General features: G+C 38.5%; 2 protein-coding genes and 1 long non-coding RNA gene across 4 annotated transcripts; 2 read left to right on the top strand and 1 right to left on the bottom strand.

Annotated features, from left to right (window-relative positions):
• The first annotated feature begins 5,179 nt into the window (after window positions 1-5,179).
• LOC137572550 (uncharacterized) lies at window positions 5,180-7,105 on the top strand. Its single transcript, XR_011031701.1, has 3 exons — window positions 5,180-5,460; window positions 5,542-5,671; window positions 5,998-7,105. It is a non-coding gene; the product is annotated as an uncharacterized lncRNA (long non-coding RNA).
• Tep4 (Thioester-containing protein 4) lies at window positions 7,041-14,779 on the bottom strand. Of its 2 annotated transcripts, XM_068284292.1 has the most exons (8): window positions 14,637-14,779; window positions 13,224-13,302; window positions 11,337-11,888; window positions 11,104-11,271; window positions 10,265-11,035; window positions 9,646-10,199; window positions 7,437-9,577; window positions 7,041-7,374 (listed from the first exon to the last, which is right to left on the bottom strand). In XM_068284292.1, the coding sequence occupies exons 2-8, from the start codon at window positions 13,253-13,255 to the stop codon at window positions 7,135-7,137; spliced, it is 4,458 nt and encodes a 1,485-aa protein (XP_068140393.1). In that variant the 5' UTR covers window positions 13,256-13,302; window positions 14,637-14,779; the 3' UTR covers window positions 7,041-7,134. The 2 variants fall into 2 exon arrangements, with proteins under 2 accessions (XP_068140393.1, XP_068140392.1); XM_068284291.1 differs by lacking the exon at window positions 14,637-14,779 and having other exon boundaries at window positions 13,224-13,459.
• A 2,550-nt stretch (window positions 14,780-17,329) lies between these two features.
• On the top strand, window positions 17,330-18,750 carry LOC137572561 (uncharacterized). Its single transcript, XM_068284307.1, has 3 exons — window positions 17,330-17,738; window positions 17,804-18,026; window positions 18,089-18,750. Exons 1-3 carry the CDS (start codon window positions 17,529-17,531, stop codon window positions 18,421-18,423), a joined length of 768 nt encoding a protein of 255 aa, XP_068140408.1. The 5' UTR covers window positions 17,330-17,528; the 3' UTR covers window positions 18,424-18,750.
• Window positions 18,751-18,755: the final 5 nt, after the last annotated feature.

Raw genomic sequence — 18,755 nt, 5'->3', positions numbered from 1 at the left:
TTATTTTACTAGATTTGAACACTCATCAAACAGTCAAAAGTTTTTGAGGTAACGAAAAGGCGTTAATAATTCGTTTATCTTCAATTAGATTCAACTTTTTTTAATTATGGAAAAATAACACAGACTTGCCAAAATATAGCTACAATATAAAATACAACCATGCAATTATAGTATATTGAAGGGGCCCCTAAACGTCTGGGGCCCAGGCCTTTTGTTTATTCTATATACAAATAGATAATTTTGGACCCTGGTTAAAATAAAATCAGTTCTCTGCTACACAATATTTCTTCACTTTTGAAAACAATGTCTAAAGTTCCTTACGTTTAAAAAATGATTCTTACTGGGAACCTCGTACGAAGTACCCTAGTAACTGCTACTCCACACATGAAATTTCATCAAAAGGGGCCCCCTACCTTGAGGGCCCACCGGGCATTTGCCCGGTGAGCCAGTCCGGGCCTGTGTAAAACCATACGATTTGGAGGTTTTGATGCATGTTATTATGGATAGATTTTTGCAGTACGATGTGTTGATTGGTCGTGAAATTCTTAGCCAGGGTTTTGGCGTAACAACGGACGCTGAGAACTTCAAAATTTTTAAAACCTAAAGAGTCCAACTAACTGGTTTAGTCGGATATTACGATGCCATCAAATATGATGGCGATATAAGTGAATTTTATAAGATTGCTCTAATTAGGTCTTGAAGCGATACTCTGATTGGTTTATTGACGGAATTCCAAAGACTCGAGTCCCCACAGGGCAGTTGCAAATTAAACTTCTAGATCCACAAAAAACAGTATATTAAGGTCTTTATGAATTTCAGCATTGGAAACATACCAAGGTGCGATGGCATTGCTCATGTGTTCCATGCTGCTTTCTGAACCCAAACTGATGTTCGGGTATGGTAATGGTAAGGTCGTCCAACATTGGCAACATTCTTCTCAGCAGTATTTTTTCAAATACTTTGGAAAAAGTAGCCAGCGGACTGATGGGACGGTATGACGAAACGCAGCTTTCTGGTTTATTCGGCTTGGCTATCATAATTATTTCAGCACCTTTCCACTGACTACACACACCCGGGAGACTTTTTAGTATCAATTTAAATTCTCCGCAGACTTCTTCAAAGCTGGTTTTTCGAATTGGTAGACTCATTTGATTTGGAGAGTCAAGGAATAATTTTATTTCTGCTTCTACACCAGAGTCATGAATATCGTTTGGCTGAAAGACTGTACAGATATTGAGCAAAAGAGTTTACTTTTTCTTTTTCAGACTTGCACCATGCTCCGTTAATATCTTTGATAGGAATTTCCTGATTGTTGGGCGTTGGGCGTAGATACTCTGTTAGAGATTCTTGTTTTAACTCCAGTAATTTCTTTTTAAGATCTGACGCGGCTTTATTAAACAATGCTTGTTCTTGTCTCTTGCCATTTTTGTCTCTTAACTGTTCCACCAATTCCATCACAGGTTGCCTAGTCACGGGAAGTAGCAAACAAGTTCTACTCAGTCTTGAATCCTTATGGAGGATTATTCCCTTTCATGGTGCAATAAATTCGTGAAGTTAAATTTGTTTTTATACTGCGACACTGCTTTATCAGAAATATGATACTTTTTTTTTTACTTATTCACAAGATTAGCCATTAGTTTGGAGTTAAATAAGTGAACCGAATGTGCTTAATGAATCAAATTTTCCGAAATCATTACCAAATTATAATTTAACACGTTATGATCATCTTTTAAATAGATAAGGATAAAATATTTAAGTATGTACTGTGGCTCTTGCACTGGATCAAAGTTGCGCCTGCACAGCTTAAACCTGAGGGATCTGAACAGCTTCTTTTCCTTGCTGGGAACTCATGCCTTAATCCTTCTGGTAAATCTTGTGTTGGGACCCTCCGATAAACGTTTAAAAAAAACTGATAAAAAAAAAGGTTTGCATATTTTCGAAGCAAAATAATGACCGACTCAGTAAAAATGAAAGCATTTCGAAAACATCTTTTTAATTTGAGTGCTTATCCAGCTCAAAAATCTGAGTGCAATACATTTCAGTCTCATATTTTCATGTGTTTTGTAGAAACAAACATTATGCGACTCCCATTGACCTGCTAAAATACATTCTTCTGTAAGTAAATAAGACAAATTCATGTTCATATTAAGAAATTTCCGTATGAATTTTTTTTCAATCACTCATTTTTTTGTTTTCATTGACTTGCATTTATTTCGACCTGGCAATATGCGACTAACGTCATCTGTGAAGTAGAACTCCTAAATTATCTGAACTGTTTCTGAATCCATTGGTTGTCCAAGTTTTGGATGTAAATGAGCATCAAATCCGTGAGTAGCTTGCAATTTCTTTGCCCTTGATGACATTCTGCGCGCTACATTAAAGATGCTAGCCATTCTACTAATACTCCAATGAATGGGTACTGTAATAGGTGAATGGATTTTCGCATGGTGTGACGTTTCGTGCTCTTCCACTTTTTTGCTGTCACCAAGCTTTCTTCATTTCACTTAGCCTTTTTTTCGCTGGGGGCCTGTAATCTGGATCCCGATTTATGCCCTTTTGTTCTTAAGGGTTTACAGCCATAATTAGGCAAAAATATTACCCAATTTAATATAATTTTAAAGTTGTGGATTTAGACAAAACATATGAATTACGGAAAAACCAAACCGGTAATACCAAGAGCTTTCATGTTGACCGCTGTAAAAACCACTCAAAGATCGTGGCAGGATGCGTTGGCTGATGGTCAACTGGCATTGAATTGCACGGCAAATCGAGTCACTAGGTTTAGCCCATGCTAAATGGTAAAGAAGCTGGACCTATTGGTTTGCTGCCAATTAATTAAGGAGATGTTGTGATAGACAGCGAAAACTTCAGAAAACATGCTAAACACAATATGGAAAACCCTGCACGATACGATAAATGTAGATTCGACCGTGGGCGACTACGTATTGCTAAAGAATGAAGAGCGACATCAAACTAAGCTTGATCCAAAGTTTAAAGGTCCGTTTGAGGTAGTTGAAGTCCTAGACGGAGATAGATATTTATTAAAGTCATTGACAAGCAAGCGAACGTATATTTCGCATGAATTTTTAAGATGCCTCTAAAGACTTAAGTAAAGAGAGAGATGGTATGGTATGGTATGGCATGTGATAACTATGTAAGATTATTTATTTTTAAATGGCTGTAGCTAAGGAGATCATGCCGTTATCAAAAGTAGTAAAGAGAACAGGATATCAGCCACAATACAATTAAAAGCTTCATAGAAGCCTCAACTTTGGAGATCCCAAAACACTCGGGACAAATACGCTATCATAACGATCGCACAAGTGGATGATCCAAACTAGTCACATGTCTAACTTTACAAAAAGTCGAAAAGTAAAAGAAAGAAATATTGTCTTAATTCGAGGACCAGATCGTTGCGCACTTAAAAAAAGACATGGGATTATTGAGTAGCAAAACACCAATAAAAAACCACGTTGGCCAAAAACAACATGTACACTACCAAAAAGCTGCCACCACAACCTAACTAAATCCAAACTTCTGGAAAAATATTTTGAAAGTATCAAAAACTTGACCAAACTTTTGGTTTTCATGGGGCTAGGGAAAATGCCACGTTTCCATAATCCTGAGACCATCTCAGGAACGCTAACAACTTATGAGGGCATTTAAATTTAAATACACATATTTCAAGGGTATTGCGTTGACATGAACTTTATAATCGAAACGGAGGGCCTTTTTATCGGTTGAATCAAGCTAAATTGCGTTCGGAAAATGTTGGTCGATTGATGGTAATTGCACGCGTAATCCAGCTCCGATGTAGAATTATCATCCAATGATCCGAGCTCTCTCTGCTCAAAGAAACTAGAAATAAAAAGAAACACGTCTAGACTATTTCAAGAAGTTTCAATAATTTGGAAGAAAAGGATGTCGTTGGCTAACAAAAACATTTACACTACCAAAAAAGCTGCCACCACAACCTAACTAAATCCAAACTTCTGGAAAAATATTTTGAAAGTATCAAAAACTTGACCAAACTTTTGGTTTTCATGGGGCTAGGGAAAATGCCACGTTTCCATAATGTTGAGACCATCTCAGGAACGCTAACAACTTATGAGGGCATTTAAATTTAAATACACATATTTCAACAGTATTGCGTTGACATGAACTTTATAATCGAAACGGAGGGCCTTTTTATCGGTTGAATCAAGCTAAATTGCGTTCGGAAAATGTTGGTCGATTGATGATAATTGCACGCGTAATCCAGCTCTGATGTAGAATTATCATCCAATGATCCGAGCTCTCTCTGCTCAAAGAAACTAGAAACCCCAATAAAAAAAACACGTCTAGACTATTTCAAGAAGTTTCAATAATCTGGAAGAAAAGGATGTCGTTGGCTAACAACAACATTTAGACTACCAAAAAAGCTGCCACCACAACCTAACTATGTAAATCCAAACTTCTGGAAAAATATTTTGAGAAGTATCAAAAACTTAACCAAACTTGTGGTTTTCATGGGGCTAGGGAAAATGACTCGTTTCTTATAAGGGCATTTAAATTTAAATACACATCAAATAAACTAGAAACCCCAATTAAAGCACGTCAGACTATTTTAAGGAGTTTATAAGTGAACCCTAAAGATCCTCCCAACATCATTTATGTTATTGTCGTATTCCGACGTCTCGCGACTTTCAAAGTGAAGTGCAGCCTCCAATTTAAATGATTTGGAAAAAAAGGATGTCGTTGGCTATTTAACAACAAAATAAAAATTACCCTTGAAAATAGTAATTAACTGTCAAAAACCGGACAATGTTGATTGCCGCCCAACATTGGAAAATAAGATTTTGGGAAATTTAAAGACTAAGGAAAATGGGACTGGGGACTTCAAACACCATTTCAAAATGTAAAGCGGATGTTCAAGTTTTTACATTTGAAATATTCGCACCGGGTGAAAGTCACGTTAAAATGAGAAATTTGGCGGCAGGGCGCTTTATATACCCTCCGTTGGATGCGAACTTGTGCGTCATACCAGATTCGACTCCGACATTGAGCAAAGGATGCCAGCTCGAACATCTAGAGGTGCTAGCCCGACGTTCCTATCTCAGGCGGTTCGATTGACCTTTTCATCGATATTTTCCAAATGCATCACTAAAAAAAAAGTGTTTTCACAAAAAAAGTACACAAGGAACAAAAATGAATTAATTTGGCAACGCTCTAAAAAGTTCTACTCAATCTGGGTACAGCATTTTCTAAATAATATATTATTGTGCTCAAATGATCAATTTACATGAATAGGCCGAAGATAATACGAAGTGTGTGAATACTCAAGAGCTCCGAAACGAAGTATCTCCCGTAAATTCATTAAACAAATTTTGTGACTGTTTTTCTTCGGATCGTTACTGCAATGTGCTCTCTTAATAACCGTCATCTACTGGTTTATGAAGGTTTTAGGTTCGAAAACAAAAAGTATGCAAAATATACATAAGTTACTAACTATACATATGTATATCTAAAATATTGACCTCTTTTATGTTAAAACAATTGCAGAAATTAAAAATTAATTACTTTTAACGCTGCATCTGGCAACTGGTGTGCCTATGGTAGCTGTAAAGAGATGGTAAATGGTGCCAGTGGGATCCCGCGGATGGAGTTTCCACTCGATCGGAATCGGAAATCGGTGAGTGAGCGGGACGACTTATTGAATAAATGTTCAGCTGCCCTCCCTTTCCATTCCTGCCTTGGATAAAAACCTGTATAAGTGCACGGTAGAAAATATAAAATTGACATGCATCAGGAAAATACTTATGTATATGTAGAAATTTTATTAAAAGTTTAAAACAAATTGTATAATCGATAACAATTGATGCTCCTTATACCTTAAGTAATTTGATTTCTTATCAGCATTAGTAGCCAAATCAATCTAACCATATTTTTTCAATGTCTTAATACTAAATGGATATAAGTTGTTTTAGTTTTATTAATTTTGTTTTGTATATTTAACAGAATCAGGCGAATTGGAATGTTATGTATATACATATGTATGTATGTACATATACTATCTGTACTTCAATTTTAAGCTCTAGTTCATCTAAAATGGACTACAAGTGAACTGGGAGAAACACTGCACCAATAACAACAATAGATTCGCGGAATTGGTGGACAGAAACGATGGCGATTAGCCATCTACATCCAAGGCAGCAAAGGAGATCAACACGCCGGACCCTTCAAAGCCACCACCAATCTTTATCCCTTCTGTTAACAACATCACAAAGCTACAGAATTTTGTTGCAGAAACAATTGAATCGGACGAATATAAGCTAAAAGCCGCAAGGGACAAGCAGGTCCGCATCACTGTCTTCCCAACTTCTCTTCTACTGATAAACAAGCAAGAAGCCAAATGGGCAGCGTTTCACACCTACCAAATGAAGCAGGAAAGAGCCTATCGCTCAGTAATCAGAACCCAAATACATCAAAAGGAGCTAGGTAAACTCAGTCTGAGTGTGAGACACCTCACCAATGTAAAATACCGGTAGGCCACGGCACATCTGCCTCTCTTTTTCATTGACAAAACCATCGAGCCTCCCAGGAAGGCCAATCATCTGCCGAATGTTCAATTACACACAACGATACTACAGTAAGACTGTCAGATGGGTGCAGTGCTCCAGCAATAATCTCTCTGCTGATTGCACAAAGCCACAAGACGCACTTGTAACCTTTACCCTTTGCGGAATTGCACATACTGCATCGTATAAAGGTTGCAATGTTTATCAGGATGCCATCAACCAGAGAGATGCGGGGAAGACCTCGCTCAAAACAGTAGGTTAGGAGCCTCACCGTGTCAATAGCCCATTTTCAGCTATACCAACCTCTGTAACGAAGTCACTTACGTAAGTCACAAACGTAGCCAAAGGAGCAACAGAAGCCCAACATAAAGAAAGAAGTAGTCACGCCGACTTGGTTATACATTGCACCAAGTGAAACAATATTTCACCTTCATTTCTAAAAAATAAGTAATCAAAACGATAGAGATGGTGAAGCCAAGGATGTTTACATTACATAATCACAAGCTTTAATGTTTATTTATATTTTACAATATACAAATCGTATTTAAGATGGCATTTTTCACATTTCGTTGGGGGCTTAGCAATTTTTCTTGCACTCTGACCCCTCGCAGATATCGCAAAGTTTGGAATTAATTTGATAGTAGTCAGTGGCCTTCTTGTTCGTGTCGTAGTAGTCGTAGAGGACGACAGGGGCGGGTTTCTGATTGGCTACCGAATGGGTGCGATAGGCGTCGATTGGGAGGCATTTGAGCTCACCCTTGGGCAGACTCTCGAAATAGATGACGACTACAGAATCATCGTTTTTGGTTTCCACCAGCTGAAACAGAGATGAAGTCAATGAAAATACACTTCATAGTTGTAATGGGATGTATCACTTACCCTCACACGTTCAATATTCTGTATGTCCTTGAAGGTCTCTTCGTCGGCCGTATAGCCAGATGGTAATGATACCTCTAGGATGGCCATGTTTGAGGCCTTTGCTTTGCCATCTTCAACATACTCGACGCACACGCTTAATTCCAATTTGGCAGGTGAAGATTGTGGTTTGATTATGGTCTCGATCTTAAAGCTAGGCTTTGGTTCCTTTTCCACAATATTATATTGATAGCTTATCTGGACAAGGGCAGCTCCAGTGCCTTCCGCTTGGAATTCAAGGGATTTGGTGCCTTGCGGAAACTCGATAGTTTGCAAAAGTAAGTCATTCTCGTCCGATATGGATAGTTTCTCGGATTTCTCACGCAATCCCTTATTGGAGACATTCACTTGCCACTTGGCGGCCTCATAGCCTGTCTTTTTGGCGAATTGAATGAGAGCCTGAAGACCCACCACCGTGTCCTGTGTGGAGGCGAATCCACCATAGCTATTACGTTGGGCCACGAGCCAACGAATCGTATTCAATACAGCATCGGGAGTCTCTTGATTGCTTTCCAGAAGTGAGAGCAGAGCATATGAAGTGATCTCGACATCATGGCTCCAGATCCAGCACCACCAACGTCGGCAATAGCCTGAAGAGGCCCTCAACTTCTCCTCATCTTCGGACCACCAAGTGCGATCATCTTCCTGTTTGGCTACGGACTTCAGATAGGCTACATGCTTGGACGCTTCTGGGGACTTGGCCTTCTGCAATGCATAAATAGCCACAGATTTTGGCAGCAACTCGTCGGACTTGTCCAATTGGGAATTCAAGTACTCCACAGCTTTGTCAATGGCCGTTTGATTAAGTTTCTCCTGCTCAAGGAGAGCCAACAAGGCATTCGCTGTTAGGGTCAGATCGGAACGCTGAGAGCCATAAAAGTATTCACCAGTCTCGGTAAAGCTACCATTCTCAGCCTGGCGTCCAAGGAGGAACTCATAGCCACTTTCCAACATCTTTTCATCCAATTTGATGATTTCCTTGATCTGGCTAAAGGAGCGCAGAACATATGCGGTTAGCCAAGTGGAGCCATTGCGTTCCGGATCCTCCTCCCGCCATTTGCCTGGCCCGAAGCTGCTGTAGCTGCCATCGTCGTGGCGATAATGGAGCATATGCTGATAGCCCTCCTCGAGATTCCGTTTAATTCTGTTCTCCACGCCGGGAGTCAATTTATTGATGCTCTTTAGGTAGTCGCGAACCAAATAATTAGGCACCAGCTTGGACATCGTCTGTTCACCACAGCCGCTGGGCAATCGCAACAGATTTTCCAGGTTCTTAATCACAGGACCCAGCAGATCTCCCACAACGCCGAATTCAACGTGTTGGGAGTCGGGCACAATGTCATCGGGTAATTCCAGCTCAAAGTTTTGCTTATACTCAGTCACATCCTTTTTCAGATTGACAAAGAAGGCACGATTCTGATATTGGGTCACACCCTCGGGAACAACCTTCAATGATTTGTGGACAGCGTCACCAGCCAAAGGAGAAATGGCTGTGAATTTTAACAAAATATTTCCGAGGACCTTAGGGCGAATAAGGAAGTTGACACCGCCCGCCTCATTGGCGCCCACACGAACCGTCTTTGAGCGTTTGTGTTCGCCAATGACCTCATTCGAAGCGTCGACGAAGTCGTATTCACCATCCTCATTGTCTAGAGTGACCTCCACATCCAGTTGTTTCGGCAAATAGTTGAAGACCAGGGCTGGCACACTGATAACCTCGCCACGTTTCACCGAATATGGCAAACGGACGGAGACAAAGAATGGCTGGAATGTCTTTATATTTACTTTGTCGTTGGTCACAGCCAAACCCTTATGAGGATGTAACGCGAACCCAGTGAGCACCCAATTGGTTATGGTATCGGGAATAGTCTTGATCCATTTGAATATCTCCGTTTGGGTTTCCTCAATATCAGCGAATATCCAGGTTTCGGCAAAGTTCTTACGAACAGCTGGAGCAGCATTTCCCGCCCCACCAGCGAAACCCACTGCTGACTGAGTGCTGTAAAAACCTTCCATTTGTGGAGCACCTAAGGGCTGGGCCACCGAGTCATGTGCCACAGCAGTTTTGCGCATGGCGAACGTTCCACCAGCTACTCCAAAGGCTTCTAAACGAACAGAAACCGAGAAAAGTTAATTAAAAAATCTAAAGATTCAAACCACTTGGCACACTTACGTGGATGGCTAACCGGTGCAGTGCGATTGTAGAAGAAGTTTGCATTGGTCATGGTCACCACACCACTTCGTTCTCCGGGGTAATACGAATATCCACCCTGCCAGGGTGTTGAGGTATCATATCTACCCAAGCGCCAGTTGAACCCGTCCTTGGTGACATCGTTGTTGCTGCCCAGCAACAGGACACTCTGATCGACGGCCGTGAGAGCAACAAATGATTTGGGTTCCGTTTTGATCTCCAGCTCGACTTCGGCGCCAGGCTTGACCTCTTCGGGTGCCGTAATTTCTAACTTGTTCTGCAACTCAACGTCCACATGGAATGTGGTCTCGGCATAACGAAATTCACCGGTATCATCGACATAATAGACGTATATCCGGCCATAGGGTGAGGTCAGGAAATTGGGTTTCAGCACAATATCATGGATCTTTTGAGGTTCCGAGAGTTCCACACGTTCGGTTTGCAAAATGTTGCCACGTCCAATAATGTTGTAGACGAAATAAGTGAAAGGACGACTGGAGTTCAGCGTTACCTTGTACTCCTGGCCTGATTTTAAGCTGAGGAGAGAAGTGTTTTGGCATTAAACTCGGGCTGTTCAGTTTGAAATATGACTTTTACTTACGACCAAACATCTTTGGGCCTCTCCACATCGACCTTGAACCATTCCTTTTCCTTCTCATCCTCATTTTCGGGATCTACGATTTTCTTGGGCTCCCTGTAGGGGTAAGTGGTGTAAAGCTCACGTTGCTCACCATCAAACTCCAGTTCAATGTTGTAATATCGCGTGTAGTTCTCGATATCTGGGAGATCTGGTAACGTAACCTTGAAAACAGCCAAACTCGACGCATTCAAATGAGTCTCGAAGGCAAAGGTTTTCTTCTCAATCTCTGGCAATTCTGGCTTCTTTTCCTCATTTCCATAGCCATAGAAGCCATAGGTGTGACGTATACCCTCGGTGAAAGTGGCTTTTACCACCGACTTGGTGTCTGTTAATAGAGTGCCATCGACTAGAGTGACTTTAAAGATCACCTCTTCTTCCTTATCGGCCACAAATGAGTAACATTTGGAATAATCCTGGCAAGACATCTCATAGCGGTAGGGGAACAACGAGATACCGCCAGTTTCATTAAGTTTCACACCCGTGAAGTCTTCTTCTACGGTAGCCGTGATCTGGACATAGGATGAAGACGTATTGTATGGCAAATAGCTGGCAAATTCCTTAAGATTCAAATCCAATTTGGCTTTGCCATTCACCATATCGGCAGTGGCTATGATGGCATGACCCGGATGATCGGTACGCACTGTCTTACCATCGACATTGGACCAAATACTTGTTTCATCCAAGTGTATGTTGACCAACACTTTGCCATTCACGGGTTTGCCATAGGTGTAGCTATGGAAACAGAAAAGAATCGATTAAGACAAAGTTCCCTTCTATCGCAACTCCATGCCGCTACTTACTTGGCCTTAAGCACAATATTCAGATCGCCATCCTTGACCGAAACTTGTTGAGTATTCTCCATCTTAACCGAATACTTGGGCAAAACATACTTCTCTACCTCAAAGTAAACACGCTCTTCGGCCGAAGGCCTACCAAAATGGATTTTATGTCTCGACACTCGAGACTCCCTAAACGAGAAAGGAAAAGTCGATTAAATCGATATTGCATGTGGCAGATCTCATTTGTGTCATACCCAAGTTTTCCATCATCTCCATTCTCAACCAGCAGAGACCACGAGCCCAACGTGGCAAATTCCGACAGTTGGAATTTACCTGTGTATACACCAGACCTGGTTTTGAAGTGTTTCTCCTCCTTGATGCGGTTACGTTTGGAGTCCTCAAACCAAATGACCACGTTATCACCGGCCTTATCCGGTCGCAGATTTTCATCCAAGAATAGCACACGATAATTGATAGTATCTCCGGGCTTGTATTTACCCTTATCGGTCTGTATTTTGATGTAAGGATTGAATTCGGCCCAGTTCAGTTTGGTGGTGTTCTTAAACTCCAGTCCAGATACACCTTCCGCGGTCAGATTGTAATCTCCCGACTCCAGGGGAGGCAGATGGAAAATCAATTGCTTGAACTCATCCGCTTTGGCCAGCTCCACCGTTTGGCTTTCATTAACAGAGGGACCCGTGATCCCGATCTTCAGGGTCACTGGATTTTTGGTGTGATGCACAGCAACAGCCACATTATAATCGCGATCCGAGTGTATTGTTCCGGGGCCAACAATTGTATATTGTCTAGAATCAAAATGAACAAAAAAAAAAAAAAAAAGCGCATGCCAAAAATAATTAGAAATTATCTTAGTTCATTTATAATCATTAATAGAAGACAAGAATGCGATTAGCCAAATGTGATAAGATTTTTTTTTTTTGAATTATCAATTTAATTGTATACTATTTTTTGTCGTTTCATCACATTAAGAAACGAAAATATGTAAATTCGCAAATAACGGTAAACGACTTAAGAATCGGCCAATAAACGAACAAAACGGACGATCACATAAAGAAAAGAAAAACACAAACCGGTTTTTACATTTTTCAAAATTATTTTGTACTATCTATTCACTTCAGATTAGATCATCGTCATTTGGTAAATAAAGAATATTAATATTCAAATTATATTCTCACTTTTAATTAAATATAATTAGTGTAAAGCTAATCTTAATAATAAATCAACTACACGAACACAACAAAAATCCATTAGTTAGACAAAAATAATAATCAGCCAAGCAACAAAATAAATACATAAGTGAAAAAAAAGGAATAATAATAATAACATGAATAGAAATTGTTTACTCTGAAACTCAATTAGTGGTAACAAATGAAACAACATTTTGTATAAATGTACATATATAGTATACAATATATATCATATATTTTACGGATAACGAATTTCTGACAATTAGTCAATAAGTGTGAAGTATTTGACAAATATTGTATCTGGGCTTATGCCCACAATGAATGGCCATAACTCTCACCGCCAGTTGGAAATTATTTGGAAAATACGTCAACACATTTCTATGGTAAGTAATCTATATTGAAATTGCGGTTTCTAGCCCGACGACTTAATAAATGAATACTTTCAAGATTTTCAACTATTTGTAGCCTTTGCCAATTTAAGTGCAATCAATATTTATGAAGTATTCAATAAAAGTTACATTGTTGATTTAATAAACAAAAAACATTTCAATATAAATTCACAAATCCATAAAAATCCATAAATTATAGTTTTCGGAGAAACCTTAAACAAAACAAACCTTGAAAATAGTAATTAATTTGAACATTTTAAAGCTAAAGCGTCGACTTCTAGATACCCTTCTCGAAATACAAGTGACAGGCCTTAATTATCAATAGAAAATGTAAAACCAAAGGAAAATACCCGGTAACAGGTTGGAAAAGTTTCAATCGCAAAACAACATCTGAGGATTCTGTTCAGATCGAAATATATAACATCCTAATGTAAGGGTATAGGTTAAGGCTGATCGATCGCAAGCCTTATTAATAATTAAACCAACTACATAAATGAAAACCCTTGTCTAATTACAACCACACGAGAATGTGGATTCAACTTACCCCTCTGGCTCGGCTTTTACCGGTTCCATCATCACCTGGAGAAGGGCCAAAGTGCCACAAACGAAGACACTGACGGCGTCTGCGCGACGCATTTTATTTTGGGTCACAGGCAGCGGGCGAGAACGAAGAAAACCGAGAAAAAGTAACAAATTGAATACTTTACTTAAGATGATTATCAAACACCAAATTTAAATATTGATCTTCGAAGCGTGTCCACAACCAACTAGGCTCAGAGCTGAGCTGCGACTGGTTATATGGAGGTCTCGGATTCAGAGATTAACAATAAAAAAAATCCCAGCTTAGCTCAGCCTGACGCCGGCAGAGGCAGAGTTCCTCAGCTTGTACTGCCGGCGCAGAGGAAAAAAAAATCGTTAAACAAATATACTGATAAAAATTATAAACAAAATATACACATAAATATGTGAGTGTCTCTCTCTGTGTGTGTGAGTGAGTGTGACATGAATTGATGAGGAATAAAAGTAAAATACAAAAATAAGCCGGTGAAATTTTAACTATGACGCATTTTGCATACCCTTGCCAATCCGATTTTCGATCAATTATGGAAAGTGGAAAAAGTCTACTTTATAATATTTGATTTCATTTGACAAAAGTCAAAAGTCTTACTATAACTTTGGAACTTTCCAATGTTTTTTAACGAACATTTCTACATGAAAAAGATCTTTTAGGTACAGTCGTTCGATCAGAGCAAAGTCCATGACTAAACCGAATATGTATTAAATTTTGGGAAAAATAAACAAAATACTCTTCAACAAGGGTATCAAAGTTCACATAATAATAGCGACATTGAATTCCAATAATTGGACAAACTTCACTCTGGCTAATCATTCATAATTTTATTGCCACTGAAATTGAGGCAAAACAGGAAACAAAATAATTTTGAATAGATCTTCAATCTACTTGATTCTAACCCTATAAGAAGGGAAAACTCTTTTTGCGTCTGAAATTTAAAAGCGTTTTTCGAAATAGAGAATTTCACCAGAAAGCCGATGACGAATTGTCGAGAATTTAAGGTGAATGAATGATGTCAAATGGAAATTTGACGGTTGCTAAACTTATTAATTATAGTTCCATGTATGTATGTGTATTGAGCACGGAATATTAGGCAAGTTCTGTCACAATCGGATCATGGTCAGAATAGAGAGAATTTATTTCCTATTTAATTTATTAAAGTCATGCCAAATGGAAATTAACTTGTGGGGGATTGGGTTTTTTTCGCCCAATTATTAACACTTTAATTGTCACTAAAAACTGTCGCTTCGTGCCTATTTAAGGTGTAGTTTTTATCGCTTTTCACTATTCTTTTGTATTATTTGAATTTTGTTTTGTTTTGCTTAATGACGTCAAAAAAAAGGGCTGGGATTCTATCTCTATCTCGACAAAATATTTACGTACATATTTGAGGGGTTTTTCCAATAATTAATTTCCAAGAATCGCAAAAATTGACAATTCCCGAATTTTGTTTTGTTTATATGTATTTAGTCGTAAATACGTTTAAATCTTTCAAAACAAATGCAATTATTGGTTACTTGTTGATGAGAAAAGCCAACACAGCCGGCATATGTACGACACGAATAACCACAAACGACTGACTTTAGTTGAGGTTTTTATATTGGCCTTTTCTTTGTGTTTTTTTATCGCTCTCCGGCTAGCTGGCTGAAGTCATCAGCTGTTTGTTTGTATCAATAGATACATATTCATACATATTATACATAAGTATATACTCATGTACCCCCTACAAACGGTGACGTCATCTCTTATATACAAGTATTTCACATTGGCCTGCAAGAGAAATGTATGACTAATATACAAATATATTCGTGCTAGCCTCTATATATGTACATACATATATGTTAGTATGTATACCCATGTACAAATTATACAAACCACATTAATTTACACAGTCAAGCTTCCCTATAGAAGAAATTTCTTTGTGGCAAACATTTTTAACATGTTTTTTCTCTAGAATACAGAGGCTCATAACTTATTTCGCTTGTTTCATTACTTTTTCCATTCTTCAAATACCATTTAAAACACTTAGCCAATATCCAACTCAAATTTCGTTTCATAATCGGTTATGACGACATGAAATTATTGCGTATCGTTATAACCGGCATCTACTGTAGGTACATACATACATACATATTTCGTAGACTTTAAACTATTCAGGATATCAGCCGAAAGTCTGTGCTGTAGTTTATAAACCTTTGCAAGAGTTTGTTTTACTATAAATCGGTTATTTAAAAACTCAAAAACACGGCCCACAAACTTAATCCGTAAGAAGCTTACTAATTTGGCCAACATTATGTCCCAATTTCATCGAAATCATGGGAAAGACACAAAATAGTTTACCAGACCAAAATTGGGTTTAGGCCAGATTGTTCCTATTTACGTACACACTTATGTATGTATGTACGTATGTATCTTGTCACATAAAATAATAGTCCTAACTTAATGAAATTCGCCAGAAATGTTAATCAAAAAAAAAGTTTTGTCACCTTTTGCGCAAAACATCTTACAATTAGTTTCTACAAATTAGAGTTTTTTCCGGTCAATTGAGATTTCATTATAGGGATGTTTGACTGTATGTATGTACATACATACATATGTATGTACATATCGGTATCTGATGGCAAAAACAAAAAATAACATTTGGAATCGTTTGCTAAACCGGATTTTATCATTGCGGTGATCCCCCTTTTATTATATAAACGCCCATGTTTTGTATGCATCTATGTATGTATGTATGTATGTACATATATTGGTCGTGGATGTGTCAGTTTTCGGGGTACTCAAGTTTATCAATGTGCTTGGACCCAAGTGATAAGGTTGTGACTGTATATACAGATAGATAGAATGCACACACACAGTCCCGTGTTATAAACTATCATTCGATGTGAAAATAAAGACTAGAAAGGAAATAAACAAAACTATGTTTTAGCCGGCTTGAGGTCAATAAATCTTACTAATTTATAAGATTTTATTCATATGCAGCACGAAAGATGGGCAGGTTGTCTGTATAGCTATTTCAAGAACTACCAAGTTCTATCATCAGCAGACTTCGCTAAAGAATCCACAGTTGTAATGGCCATACCATATCTTCAACGCCAAAAGTAGTTGGAAATTCAAACTATGTACATTAAGCGAAAAAAGAACGGCAAACTGCAGAAAGGAAATAAAGTAATTTGAAAAATCAATATTTTTTGAAAACTAATATTACTAAATATTACAAAATTGATTTTAAGCTTGGGTTCGAAATTGGTTCGAGAGTTAGTTTTCTAAGAAGAAGTTTAGGATGAAACAAAAATATTGATGTATGTAGTTTAAAAAATTGAAATTCAACTATAGTTGTTTTTTTATTGCCATGCACCCTTCTTACAAGAATTTGAAAAATTATTTTATCTGAAACTTTATGCTTGATCGATTGTTGCTGGCGATATAGAGGATAAGGTCATCCAATTCAATTGCAAATTTGATTATTAACTGCCTAATAGGTTCATGACGATTTCAAGACGTCTAACTAAATTGAATATACCCCATTTGCTAAAGGTAAAAGCAAATACATATGTACATATATATGTACATAAAAGTGGAATTCCCCTTGGAATTCTCTCAGTGAGTATTTGTCTCTATTGCTCTTTATTTATCAGCCATTTGCTTTTCACCACGAATTTCACAACATTGCGTGATGTCACAAAATTGTATAGATAAGTTCTTTAGGGTGGACCTTAAGATCTTCATTTTGAAGGCATAATACTGAATGTCATATCTTATCAGAGATTAATTGAGGGATGTCATTGGCATTGGAAAGTTTGGAACAGCAAATGAATAAATCAGCAAATCATTTGGCTAATTATATAAACTGAAACCGGTTTTTAGAATGTTCCGAAAATAATCGCTATAATCGGAATCAGTGCAATGCCAATCAGCACCACCTGTGGCTGGTGCTGGCTGCTGCCGCCTTTTACCCTGGCCAAGGTAAAAAGCACGTGAACAATCCGCTGACTCATTATGGAAACACCGCGCTCCACTTGTTTTGAAAGTGTGATTTTTGTTTTTTGCCCGAATGAGCAGCGAGAGAATTCTCAAAGAGAGTGCGAATCCATCCGCCAGCTGTTTCAATCGTTGCCTAACATTCGAAGCGATCGGACGCGAATTCTAACAGTGTCTGGAAGAAGCAGAGAAACATTGTTTATACATCAATCTGAAACGTTTACATATCAGAGGGATTTTATCGCCACAACGTGCACATCTCACGTAGCTAGATAAGGATTCAACCATATAATTATGACTGAAAGTTGTATGAGCGATTTGTGTACCCAAAATGGAGTGGAAGGATTATCATCCGAACCCACTGTTTCGGCTGGCGTCTACTTTGGCTTTTGCACTCTGATCTCTCATATTCTGCTAACCGGAATCACTGTGGCCATTGTCTATAAGTGTTTGGTCTTGAAACTGGTTCATACAGCTGGGCATGCCTTCTATTGTACAATTGGGGTGAGTAGTAGACAGAGAGATATTTCCATAAATAAGCAAAGGGCTAATGTATTCCTCCATTACAGTTTGTCTTTTTCATGGGCGAAGCTCTGCTAGTGCGAAATAGTCAATATTTGGAGAATCTGTTGGGACATCTGAATCTAAATCGCTTACACGCCATCCTGGGACTGCTTGCCTTTGTTGTTGGGATCGGTGGCGTTGGGATTAAGACTTGGCAAAAGTTGGAACGCAAACGCGAAGATCCGGAGGCAAAGGTTCGGCACTTTAAGAGCAATCACGCATTCTATGGTAAATAACTCGTCGGACTTGACAAAAGAATAATGAATAATGTATTTATTTGTGTATTTTAGGTATAGTCGGCTGTGGTCTTCTGCTCGGAAGTGTGGTCAGTGGTGTTCCCCTCTACTTTGGTGCCAGCAGCAGCTCAACAATCAAGTTCCTACATCGATTCTTCGGTCTAAGCGGTTTCCTTCTGCTGATGGTATCGCAAATGTTTGGCTATAATACAGGATTTGGTCGACGTCAATGGAAACCGCACCATCAGAAATTGTTTAAATTTTTTACATTTATTGCCACCATTACGACTGTGAACTATGAATTCAGAAGATTTGTGCGAGACATCGTTGTGTGGATCAGCCGCGGCCTGTTTGAGGCTGCTTCAGTCCAGCAAAGAGAGGATCTATGAACTCACTAGCGCCAAATGGAATAATCAGTTTTATCAATCGCATTTCAGGAACAAATATTCTTACAATTAGCAAAGAATGTATTACATATAGTTAACTCATTATAAATAAGCCTAGCTAAAATACAGTTCAACTGATAAGATAAAATTTCCTCAAATTTTAAAATTAAATACTTCTTTTTGTTACCACTTTAAAGACTTGTTATTAGAATTGATGAGCAGGATTAAAAGAAGTCAGGAAAATTTCTTTGGTTTGTTTCAAATTTCAATATCTATTTGGTGACTTATTCTCTTTATATTAATAAATTGAAACGGATGATTAGAAAGTCGAACCC

This window comes from Drosophila tropicalis, unplaced genomic scaffold (genome assembly GCF_018151085.1).
Source record: "Drosophila tropicalis isolate 14030-0801.00 unplaced genomic scaffold, ASM1815108v1 contig_39, whole genome shotgun sequence".
In the NCBI taxonomy this organism is placed as follows: domain Eukaryota; kingdom Metazoa; phylum Arthropoda; class Insecta; order Diptera; family Drosophilidae; genus Drosophila; species Drosophila tropicalis.
The sequence above is the reverse complement of the archived record's forward strand: the minus strand, read 5'-3'. Positions and strand labels throughout refer to the sequence as shown.